The sequence below is a fragment of the Marmota monax genome, unplaced genomic scaffold (assembly GCF_021218885.2).
Source record: "Marmota monax isolate L192 unplaced genomic scaffold, Marmota_monax_Labrador192_F-V1.1 WCK01_AAM20220418_F8-fsc00119, whole genome shotgun sequence".
NCBI classification, from domain to species: Eukaryota; Metazoa; Chordata; class Mammalia; order Rodentia; family Sciuridae; genus Marmota; species Marmota monax.
In genome coordinates, this window is record NW_026694771.1 from 4,362,059 (window position 1) to 4,375,097 (window position 13,039).

At 37.3% G+C, this 13,039-nt stretch overlaps 1 protein-coding gene across 1 annotated transcript in view; it reads right to left on the reverse strand.

Moving 5' to 3' along the window:
* Sidt1 (SID1 transmembrane family member 1) overlaps positions 1-13,039 on the reverse strand; it is an 83,749-nt gene that overhangs the window by 61,659 nt on the left and 9,051 nt on the right. The window contains exons 2-3 of the mRNA XM_046425163.2: positions 3,190-3,311; positions 1,674-1,844 (exon numbers count right to left, since the gene is read on the reverse strand). Coding sequence (XP_046281119.1) covers positions 1,674-1,844; positions 3,190-3,311 — 293 coding nt within the window. The remainder of the gene's footprint in view (positions 1-1,673; positions 1,845-3,189; positions 3,312-13,039) is intronic.

Below are 13,039 nucleotides of genomic sequence, written 5' to 3' on the forward strand. Positions count from 1 at the left end.
TCTTTTTAGGTCTTTAGGGAATAGACCGAGAAGGGGAATAGCTGGGTCAAATGGTGGCTCCATTCCCAGCTTTCCAAGACATCTCCATACTGCTTTCCAAATTGGCTGCACCAATTTGCAGTCCCACCAGCAATGTACAAGTGTACCCTTTTCCCCACATCCTCGCCAGCACTTGTTGTTGTTTGACTTCATAATGGCTGCCAATCTTACTGGAGTGAGATGGTATCTTAGGGTGGTTTTGATTTGCATTTCTCTAAACTAACTTTTTAATCAAAATAGAATAAACATACAGAAAAGTACAAAAATTGTAAGCATATTTCTTAGTGAGTTAATAGAACCACTATTACTATTTCCTTCTTTTTTTAAATAGATCAAATGATTTTATTCTCACGGTCTAAAGTAGCATATTATTACATAATATGAATGAAAAATTCTTATACTACATATTTAAAAGGATTTTAAAGAAAAATTATGTGACTTCCCTCTCCATTCAATATTTACACTTTTTTCCCTAATATTCACATTTTCCATCTTCTACAAGTTTTATTTATTTACTATTTCCTTCTTAAAGACATCACTATCTTGGCTTCTAATATTACAGAGCAGTTTCCACCTGTTAGTAAACTTTATATAAATGAAACCAAACAGCATGTACTTTTGGGGGGTGCGGGTATTAGGGACTGAACTCAGGGCCACTCGACTACTGAGACACATCCCCAGCCCTAGTTTGTATTTTATTTAGAGACAAGGTCTCACTGAGTTCCTTAGCGCCTTGCTTTTGCTGAGGCTGGCTTTAAACTCTGTCCTCCTGCCTCAGCCTCACAAGCTGCTGGGATTACAAGCATAAACCACATGCCTGTTGCATGTGTTCTTTTGTTCAACATTGTGAGGTTTTCCCATGTCATTAGGTACAGCAATAGCTTGTCCACTTTTATTGTCATGGATATTCCACTGAATAAATATCACAATACCACAACCTCTAAATCCAAGAGTGGAGTATTTAGTTAGGACTGGCACTACATCATCAGGCCTTTCAAATGATAACATTTTGGTAGTTGTAGTGAAATTTTATTGTGGTTTAAATTTATATTTCTGACAGCTTATGAGATGGCTTTTTTTTTTTTCTTTTGAGGGAGCTTCTTTGGTGAAATGTCAGTTTCATGCCTATTTTTTCCAATGGGCTTGCCTGTTTGTTTTGTTTTTTAAAAAACTGGGGGAAATATGCTAGTTACTCCAAAGAAGGACAAAGCCACATCCCAACCTCAATGAAGAAAACTAAAATAGCAATTAGGATAGGAAAATTAGTTGAATCTTCCTTAAAACAAAATCACAACTTCTTCCAGGAGTGTGGCAGTGGTTAGACATATAATGGTATCCAGACACCAATAATTTTTGACTGGATTATAGGCAGGACTGAGCCATCATGCAGTCTTCCAAAAATGGACATATCTATGAGACCAACAGCTCTTTCCCTCTGCACCAGTCTCCTACTACCTCCCTTGTGATTAGATTAAGGCTTTGCTGGGCAGGGCCGTTCAGAATGTGTTAAAATAACATACTAAGTGGATTATTTCCTTGCAGAGTGCTAATCAGTAGGGATGGAAGCCAAATTGAACATCTACAAGCACAGGAAGTACAGACAAGCAGAGAAAGGCCGCATGAGTCCTGCTTACCGGAGCTGGAAGTTCTTGATCTTGGTGACCAGCAGTTTGTAGTGGGCACCAAGTGGTGCCATGGATGCCACGTCTACAAATATCAGTTGTTCCAAAGGTCCTGTTTCATTGGTTGCTTTTGAGGGACATAAGGTGCGACTGACTTCCTGGTAGTTGTAGCTCCTCTGGTATCTGTAGCAGATAAAGGAGGGCAACATCAGCAAGAATAAGGAAGAGACTCCGTAAGCCAGCAGGGGGAAAAGATGATCTCATTCCACTTCTTTCCAAATTGCTTATTTTAAATTTTAGGCTGGATCTATTGATAGTGATTTTAGAACTGGTGTTGTTGGCCAGCCATGGTGGCACATGCCTGTAATCCCAGCAACTTAGTATCCCAAGTTCAAGGGCAGCTACAGCAATTTAGCAAGGCCCTAAGCAAGTTAGTGAGACCCTTGGCTCAAAAAACAAAAAGGCCTGGGATGTTGATCACTGGTTATGTGCCCCAGGTTCAATCCCTGGTACATAAAAACAAAAGTCAAAAAAACAAACTCAACTAGTGTTATTGTGGCCTAATAATGGGGACGTGAGAACTGCTCGGTGATGACCAGTTCACTTAAGCACTGTCTACATTAGGTCAAGCCGTCTTCCCATCTTCCTATTCAGTGAGGAAAAAACATCAGATATTGAGGGGGATGGACAACCTAATTTAAAAAAAAAAACTGGTTGATTCCATTTTTCTACTCTTTTAACTGTTGTTAAAATAGAAGGTAAAGAAAATCCTAGATCTAATAGTCTAAGCTATCAGAGCCACTATTTCAATCTTCAAATTTCTGAACCTTTGAAAATGTCTAATACCATATTCTGTGTCTTTGGATTTTCCTTATTAGTGTGGTAATGCCTTACATAGTTCTTCCCTGAGAAAATGAAAACTCGGTGAGGACAAGGACTTTTTTTTTTTTAATAGTTGTATCCTCAGCACCTACCACTTAATAGTGATCTGTAAATATTATTGAATGAAGAGTACATCAGCATGGGGGTGGGGGAGGTTACTGCTTATTTATATGCTCACTGCTAGGCCTAACTCACCGAATGGCTATTGGATGACCCATTTCCCAACCAGGAGAAAACTATGGTAGATTTAAAAACTGTAAAAGGGAGCTAGGCATGGTGGTACATGCCTGTAATCCCAGTTACTTGGGAGGCTGAGGATGGAGGATTGTAAGGTTGAGGCCACTCTGGGCAACTTAATAAGACCCTGTCTCACTATTTAAAAATAAATAAATGAAGGAACAATTTTTTTTTCCAGTTGCTGCAAATCTAAGAACAGTGCTTATGTGAAATTCAAAGCAGATGGAAATGGAACGGAGATGAACAGTTCAGGGTATGCACCACAAACATTATTTGCACTTTGCATTCATGACATCTCAATGTTCCCATGTCTGATTTCTCCTTTCACTAGAAAACCAACTGATCATTGGTTACAGGACATTGAAGAAAACAAAATGTAATGAAACCATCTGGGAAAAGAATCACTTACAGTCCTTGGAAGAGCAGCGGAACCTGCCAAGATAGCACCTCTTTTTGCTGACGAACCACAACAAGGACTGGATAGTTGAGGTTCTCAGAGGAACTGTTCACATAGACCCGCACGGCAGTCACCTGCATGGCAGGGCAGAGAGAAGAAATCCAAACCATGTGCATGCACACATACACATGTGCACACACACCCACAGCACAGATGCCATCCCAAGCTGAGGCAAACTTTGATTTCTGCCATTTGTTTCTCACAATAATTCAAGTGACCCAGTTGTTTCCCTCATTTTATACTGTAACCGGAGAGAGTCTCAACCTTGATTGTATGTTGAAATTACCTGAGGAAATTAAAAATAAAATTGATGCTTTGGTCCATCCCCTTCCCACAAATTCTGATTCAATTGGTCTTGGATGGTGCCAAATTATAGAGCCTTCAAATAGCAGGCTGAGTTTGAACTGAACAGTTAACACAAGGTTTTAAGAATAAGCCCAGAATAGAAAAGGAAAAGATATTGATGTTTTTATTTTTATTTGAATATAAATACAAAAGATACAAATATCTTTTTAAAAAAACCTCACCTCCCCCCCCCCACCACCAAATTATTACCCGATAAGACCCTCAGTTGCTGACAAACTTTAACTTTGATTTGGGGACTCATTTTGTGTTTCAAATCAAAATGTTATGGCCACATTTTATTAAAGCCTGATAGAGGGTTTGATATTCCCATGGACAAATCATGATGTGTCCCAGGACCAGAGACTACAGGGGCTGAGCGTTCATCTCCTTTCCCTGGTCCAAGGTATAAACCAACCCCTTACCCCACCCCACAAAAGGTTCCTTTATATCAGCAGTTCCATGGCTCCTTCCGAATACACATATCAATTCAAGGTCTTAATCCTGTCATGCCTGTTTTGAAGATAGAAAGTGATGTCGGATGGTTTTGTTGTTCTACTTCCAGTTTTACAATAGCATAAACAATGTCAAAGAGAACAAAAGAGAAGAAAGGCAAGTTAAGAAAGAAAGGTAAAATTTGATTTTCCACATGATTTTCCACACTGCCTTAGTGTTCTCTTGAAAACTCCTTTATAAAATAAGAAAATCTTGCAATCAGACCTGAAGATCTATAACACATTCAAAATGGAAACTGAGAGGACACAAAGGTGTGTGCATTCTATATTGCAACTTAGCTCATAGTGCCCACTCACCTTGATCCAGTCACTGTTTCGCTTTTTAAATATTCACACAGTCTAAGAGTAATTTGTTAATTTGATCAGAAGCACTTGCTCATGAAGGGGAGTGTTTTCCTGTGCCTACACTCTACATGTTTCTATGGAAATTATGCTGCAGTTGGTAATTGTCAAAACTGTATCTCTAGTGCAGACCTCTCTCCTAAGTTCTGGATATTCCACAGGCACTTGAAAGTCAATGTCTCTGAAATGGAACTTATCACTGTCTTCAGCCCTCACTTTAATTTTATTGAATTCCTTTGCTTGATAAATAGTTTTACCATGCAGTTCATCTAAGCCAGAAACCAGAGTGGCATACTTTATTCCTACTTCTCTAGCTCCTTCAATCAATAGTTCTACTGATTCTAAGTCCTTCATACTGTTCATTGCTAGGGCCTTCTTCCACCCCAAAGACATTCTCTTAACTCAGTCCATCACCAGTGTGACCTCCTTGACAGCCCAGTTAGGCTTTTTATGCCTGGTGCTATATCCCTTAGTTAAGCCAGATTTAAAGATAGGTAGTTAGTGGAGTTAGGTAAATCGGGTCTGATATAAACTCTTGTTCTAAGACCCTCTAAACAGTAATCTTTCTTTAGTTTTTCAGAGCCCAGGTCTTCTGATGGTCTTCAGATAACATGAAAGCATGATCTACAGATTTGCTAATCTTGTTCTTTAATTAAATCTGAAATAATGTTTAATTTTCAGGCAAACAACATTTATTGATTGTTATTTTAAGGATATTCAGGCAGAAAAAAACAAACACAAGGCTTGGATGATAAAGTCATATGGCTGTGACCCTGAGAGCTGAGGCTGGTAGGCAGCTCCTGCTGTGATTAGCAGTCAACACTGAAATGGGCTTTCTTGGTTGCAGAGGCCTGAAGTTTACATAGACCCCCCCAACTCCCCCAGTAAATAGGAGAATCAAGTTTTGTCTCAAACTCTGATTTCATAATCTCATCAGATTAATCCATTTGATGGATTTATAATTTGAATGGTCTTCTGGATGGTAACTGGAGACAGAATGGGGTGTGAGGAAACAGGTCATTGGGGGCATGCCTTTGGGGATTATATCTTGTCCCTGGTTCCTTGCTCTCATTCTTGGCTTCCTGACTGACATGAGCTGAGGAGTTTTCCTCCACTATGATACTCTTCCTTACCTTAGGCCCACAGAAATGAAGTTGGCTGACCATGGATTGAATCTCTGAAACTGTGAGCCCAAAATAAACTTTTGCTCCTCTAAATTGTTCTTATCAGGTAATTTGGTCACAGAGATGAAGAACTGACTAACACAATGTTTTTAATACTTTGGGATATATACCCGTGAGTGGAATTGCTGGGAGACATGGTCACTCTAGTTGAAACCTTTTAATGAATGGCCAAAATGTTTTCCCAAAATGTACATCATTTTACATTCTAATTATTTGTATAATCAGTGATGTATAGGTTTCCATTTCCTCTACATCTTTTTCGACACTTGTTTATGTCTTTTATTATAACCATCCTAGTGGGTGTGAAGCTGTATCTCATTGTGGACCACACAATGTTTTAACTGTTAGTTTAGTTTTGGCTCTTGGAAGCTGCGAACTTCATCTTTGGCATGCTAGAGACCAGCAGAATGATTTACATTAGAATGCTTATTTTTGAGGTATAATACAAACACCAGCATTATAGAGCAGGTTTTAGTCTGGCTTAAATTCATAGCAGTCAGAACCAAGGTAATCCTAAGGAAAACTGTGAAATAGGTAAATTTCATTTTTAGCTGTCTTCTTTCCTTTTATTCACTTAGGAATCAACCTTATTTGCCTTTCTTAGGTACTTAGTACCAGAGGGGATTGCCTTCAATTTTTTTTCACACTTTTGAGATAAAGGCAAGGATTCTCAAATCTTAGCAATTCATATCTTTAAGCCAACCACGAAATTTCTGACTTAGAAGATTAGGAATAGAAATTTAAACAATGCATTTTTAACAAGCATGCTGGGGTATTCAGATGTACTTGGTTCGGGACCTAACTTTGGGAAGTACTGTTCCCAAGAAATGATCTAATGGATGACCCCATTTGTCAGCTGATCACCAACTGCCCATTATTATGAGATGCATATCTAGGAGCTCACCAATGTTATAACACATTTGGAAGCTGGTGTTTGCTGGGGCCAAAACTGGGCCTGCACAACAACTGTAAGATTGCCATGTTTATCCTCACTCCACTGTTCATCTTCCCACCCTGGTGGATCTTGTAATCCACTTACTTTTTATTATTTAATAATGTTCTTACTAGTCATACTAAAACCAGGAGCTGACGATGCTGACATAATAAATTACAATGAAAATATTAGAGTAGGAGATAGAGGACACTGGGCAGTTTTTCAAGATGAATAGATAATATATTACCCTCAGGAAAGGATAAAGAGCTCTGTTCAAAATTTGTTTCCAGAAGCTAATGTGCAGCTGAGAAAATTGGATTACATTTGCAGCTGTGAAGTCAGCTGTGTAAAGGCAGAGCTAAATGAAGGATAGAGTACTGACCATACTTAATGGGTTCTGACACCTTGTAACAGACCATTCTTAAGGGCTAAGAGTTTTCCTCCTGTTGTTTCTTACTGTTGTCATGACAACTCAAGTATTTTTATTACGTAGATTTGTTTTCTCCTACATTTACTACAAGCAGGGAATTGCATTACAGCTAAAAGAGAATTTATTTAAGTATTTCTACCTCTGATATTATATAGATCATGATTATGAAAGGCCTCACAGCTTAGAGACTCCCTTTTTAATCTTTTAGAATACGTCGGTAGGGAAAAGTTCAAAATTGTAAGTAATAAATTTCTGTTGCACAAAAAGGACAAAAGTGAGTTTAATTCAAACTCTAATTTATTTTTGCTAAAATAATGACAATTCAGCCTTTTAGTTGGAACATCAGATTACAACTCAGAGAGTATTGGCTTCCATTATTAAGTACACCAGAATTTGCCTGTGTGATCTTCAAAAATAGACTCCACTTGTAAAACAGCTATAAAACTATTTGCTGATGGTCCTTTTGGTTGATGTGTAAATATTTTAACAACTCTCCTGTGTTCACTGGGTGAATATCTGCAGCTGTTTAAGACCTTCCATTCTCCCTCCTTTTCTTCCCATGGTCCTGTAATCATTCATTAAACATTCACTGAGGGTTGACCTAACTTGGGAATTACAGGGGATGCTGAGGATATGCTAAGGCAGCCCTGTCCTAAAGGGCTTGTGATCTACTCAGAGGCACAAATAGTACTCACACTGATAACAGCACAATGCCAGGAGAATTGTGACAGTAATATGAGCAGTTGCTGTGGACACAGTGAGGATAAGGTGACTACTCCATGGGGGCGTCAGGAGAAGTGACACAGAGGCTGTTCCTTCACGTTAGGGAAGTTGGGCTCTCCTGCCACTGCCTGTTTGTGCATAAGAGCATGACTCATAGTGTTAAAAACCTACTGGGAAGGTGCTCAGGGAGATCATCTATCCAACTCTCCCATCTACAGATGAGGAGCCCAAGCCATGGGGGTAATGGAACTCCAGTGATGCTCAGTCATAGAAGAATCATGACTAGAACCCAAGCTTCTTCCTGTGTTCCAGTCTCTACAAAATGGTTGGTCAGAATATCCTGTCATCACTATTTTAGATCCTTGACTCCACTAAACAATACTATGAATCTTCTATTATTCCACTAGGAAATCTGGAAACTATATTAGCACCATAAATCATGAAAATGACAAGCCACAGACTAGGACATGTTATTCTTCCCTTCTTCCCTCGCTCTTTCCTGCCTGCCCCCATCTTCCTATTAAAGATTGAACCAAGGGGCACTTTTATCACAGAGCTACATCCCCAGCCTTTTTAATCTTTTATTTTGAGATAGGGTCTTCCTAAATTGCTGAGGCTGGCCTTGACCTTGAGATCCTCCTGCTTTAGCCTCCTCAGTCGGGATTACAGGTCTGTGCCCAGTTTATTTATACATTTATAATAGCCAGAATACCAGTAGTTTAAACATATAAACATACAAAGAACTCTTAAAACTCATCAGATAAAAACACAACCACCAATGGAAAAATGGGTTAAGGATATAACAGCAACTTAAGGAGACAAAAATGACCAAAGAACATGTAAAAGGACATTCACTACTGTATACTCATCAGACAGGTAAAACCTCAAAAGTGTGATGCTACCATATTTTCAAAGATGTAAAGTAAAAAAGGACTTTTGCATATTGCAAACCAAAATGCAATTTGGTACAACCATTCAGATGGAAGATGAAGATGAATTTGCATTACATTTTAGCATTTACACTCTTAAGTTTATACACAAAAAAAATTCCTACATATGTACAAAGAATCATGAACAAAAAATTTCACTGCCAGCATTATTTGCAATAATAAGACTTGAAACACCTAAATGACACAAAAATAAACTACACAACAAAAGTATGAATGAATAAATTGTATAAATTTAATAAATTAAATGCTATACAATGGTTAAAAGTTAATGGACTGGGTAGATCCATTGATAAATCTCTAGAGGATAAATTGAGTGTATTTCAGGTTTCTGGAGGAAACATACTGCATGGTCCCATTTATGTAAACTTCGAGATCAAGTAAAACAATACTATATTTTTACATATTCATCTTTAGTAAAATATACATAATGAAAATAATAAGTGCTAAATGTGAAACTGTAGACTTCAAGAACTCTGGAGGATCTGAGACTTTACCCCATTTGCTAAAATTTCATCAATACTGGGAGAAGATAAAAGTCTCCTGGCTTGAAGACAAAGAACTTTATCACTACTGTCATGACAAGCGGTATTGGCATCACTTCTGCTTGCCCAGAACTGTAAAGGTATAAATGGGGGCACATACATGCAGTGAGTTGCACAACAGGGTTCCGAGGAACCCTGAGATTTTAGGGAATCAAAATCTTTTATAATGGGCAGTAAGCCTATCTGCTATTTGCTCCAGAGGGAGACACTGTCTTTGTTTCCAGTCAACACTTTTTTGTAAGATGTGCAAAAATCAAGAGGGCTGTGAAGGATCATCTCCTAAAACTGGTTACTTTGGGAGATGAGGAAAAAGGATCAGGGTGAGGGTAAACAGATAACTATAATTGTTCTTTTCCTAAGATGGGTAATACGTCTTTTATATTATTTGCTATGCTTATTTACTTACCTAAAAAGTTTCATAATAACGATAAAAAAAAGCCATGATATGTCGGCCTTTGCATTTACTTACTGATGAGCAATAACTCTCATTTCCTAAGGCTTCTTCTTGCTCAAGGATGTGGCAAACAGGCAGTCAAGCAAAACTTTACTTGAGCTATTGCTTGTCAATTCCTACATTAAGGAAAAATGAAGCTAAAACTAACCAATCAGAAGCCACAGACTATTTTATATTACCTACCAATATAACCAACTTACAACCCAACAGGATATACCAAATATAGTAATTATAAAACTATAACCAATCAAATATTTTCTTTGCTTCATCTCTGTATTTACGTTTCAAAATGTTCTTTTTTCGTTCCTTTGGCTAAGTACCCAAACCATATCTGGTTTGGAGCTGCATGACTGATGAATTGTCATTTGTTCAAATAAACTCTTTAAAAATGTTATTGTGTCTCAGTTTACCTTTCAATACTGTGATACTTTTTTTTCCTAGTGTAGATAATTTTATTAGTAAGTAATTTCAAATTTTTGAGGGATGGATATATATATATATATTATTCTAGACATAGAAATAAAACAACCAGAATAATTTATGAACCAGTTGTCATCAAGACAATCAAATACAAGAGAAATTTTTTAAAAATGAAAGCTATTTTTATATGTAATAGATATCAACACAAAATACTCAATAAACTTCTCTGAAGCCAAACTCAGTTCAACAGTTGAATTATCAAGAACTCAGAATGACCCTGGCCTAGGCCCAAAGGTGCTTTATAAGGAAACTTTTTTTCTTTTTCTTCCCCATGTTTTTTTATTGGTGCATTATAATTATACACAATAATGGGATTTGCTGTTACAATCAATATATGCACAAAATATAACAATATAGTTTGGCCAATATCACTGTCCATAGTTTGGCTATTGGGAACTATGCTGCTATAAGCCTATGTATGTATGTATCACTCACTATAGTATGAAGACTTCAATTCTTTAGGGTAAATACTGAGTGTGGTATCATTGGGGAGTGGTATCACTACTTCTTTTGAGAATTGTCTGTTTAATTCCTTTGGCCATTTGTTAATTGGGTTATTTGATTTGGGGGTGCTGTTTTTTGAGTTCTTTTTATATTCTTGATATTAATACTCTGTCAGAAGAGTAACTAATAAAGATTTTTTCCCATTTTATAAGTTTTCTCTTCACATTCCTAATTGTTTCCTTTGCTGCAGAAGCTTTTTCATTTGATGTGATTCCATTTGTTAACTCTTGGCCTTATTTCCTGAGCTTTAGGGATCCTATTGAGAAAGTCATTGCCTATGTCTATATGCTGGAATGTTTGGATCCCGTGTTTTTTTCTAGGAGTTGCGTAGGTTCTGGTCTAATACCTGGGTCTTTGATCATTTTGAGTTGTTTTTTGTGCAGGGTGAGAGACAAGGGTCTATCAATTTTCATTTTCCCAGCAGCATTTCTTAAAAAGGATGTCTTTTCTCCAATGTATGTTTTTGGCAACTTTGTCAAGGATCAGATTATTGTAGATGAGTGGGTTTTTCTCTCGGTCTTCTATTCCATATCATTGATGTAAGTGTCCACTTTTATGCCAGTACCATGCGGTTTTTTGTTATTATAGCTCTCTGGTATAATTTGAAGTCAGATATTGTAATGCCTCCAGGGTTACTTTTCTGGCTTAGAATTGCTTTGGCTATTCTGATTCTTTTATTCTTTCAGATGAATTTTAGGCCTTTTTTTTCTAGTTCTGTGAAGAATGTCATTGATATTTTGACACTGAATATGTACATTGCTTTTGGTAGTATGGCTATTTTAACAATATTAATTCTGCTTATCTATGAACATGGGAGGTCCTTCCATATCTTTGCGTCTTCTTTAATTTTTTTCTTCAATGTTCTACAGTTATCGTTGTAGCCTTCTTTCACCTAATTGGTTAGATTTAGTCCTAGGTATTTTTTTTTAGACTATTGTGAATAAAGTTGTTTTCCTGATTTCTTTCTCAGCAGGTTCATTATTGGTATTTAGGAAAGCTTTTGATTTTTATATGCTGACTTTGTAATCTGCTACTTTGCAAAATTTGTTTTGTAAGCTTGCATGTCACCGTTGAGAGCAGGACTGGTAGGAGCACTCACATGTAACTGGTATATAAAAACAGCTAGCTGCTGGTCAGCAAAACAGCTGCTCAGTCCTGGATCCCTTTCTCATTGGAGGCCAGGGCATCCTATAAATGAAACATTTCATCCCAAGATTTTCCTAACTATATTACATTAAGCTTAGCAGCTTCAATCAAAAGTTATACTTTTTTAAAAAAAATTATAAACATGAAAACAATTCCTGACATTATTGATGTGACTGTTTTAATTCTCTCAGTCCAATTCAGCCTCAGAAAATTTTCGTATACTTATACCACATTGAAGAAAGATATATAGACGTGGTTTCTATTTCTGGCAGTAATATCTACAAACTTGGTGGCCTTTGATGAATCTGTTAAATTCTCTGGATCTCAGGTTCCTCAATTATAGAGTTAGAATGATGACACCCAGACTATTCACTTCTCTGGGCAGCATCCATTGTCAACCAAATGGCAGGTGATGTGGAATGGTGTTGTGACCTGCAAAACATCAGGCAGAAATGTCCCAACTGTGCTTTGGGTTGGGATAACACTTTTCCACTCCTATCCATTCATCAATCAATTAGTAACTGACTGCCTGTTGCCCTGGTATGGAGACAATCTTATAAGCCAAATCATCCCTGACACAGGAGAAGCTTTAGGTCCATATCCCATAGGGTATTAATTTCCTTTCACAGCCTGGCTTCTAGAAACAGTTCATTCATCTCATTGAAAAGAGCAGTTTATCCCTTGGGAACTATTTGCTTCCTATGCTTTCAGATTCTCAACATTTTGTATTCAGTGCATTTCTCTATGAAGAGTGCTTTATAGACCCCATCACACCAATTTCATTATGCCAACAATGATCTCAACATGAATATACTTATATAAGCCTTTACATTTTAGTTTATGATCTAAATTTTATATTAAAAATTTCAATTCCGGGGCTGAGGTTGCAGCTCAGTGGTGGAGCACTTGCCTCACATGTGCAAGGCACTGGGTTTGATCCTCAGCACTACATAAAAATAAATAAATAAAATAAAAGTATTGTGTCCATCTACAACTAAAAATATATTTTAAAAATTTCAATTTCACTAAAAACATGGGTAACCATTGAAGAGATGTATAATCATTGGTGGCCCAGGGATGCAGAACAATACACAGTCAGACTCTGGTTATTTTAAGATAAACTGTGTTTTTTCAATAAATATATGACTCCTTACCCTGTGTCGAGCATTACACTGAACACAGAGATATGTCAATCATCACCGTGAACTCCTTTCCTCATGAAGATCAGAGGTTTGCATGCTGGATAGCAATTAACC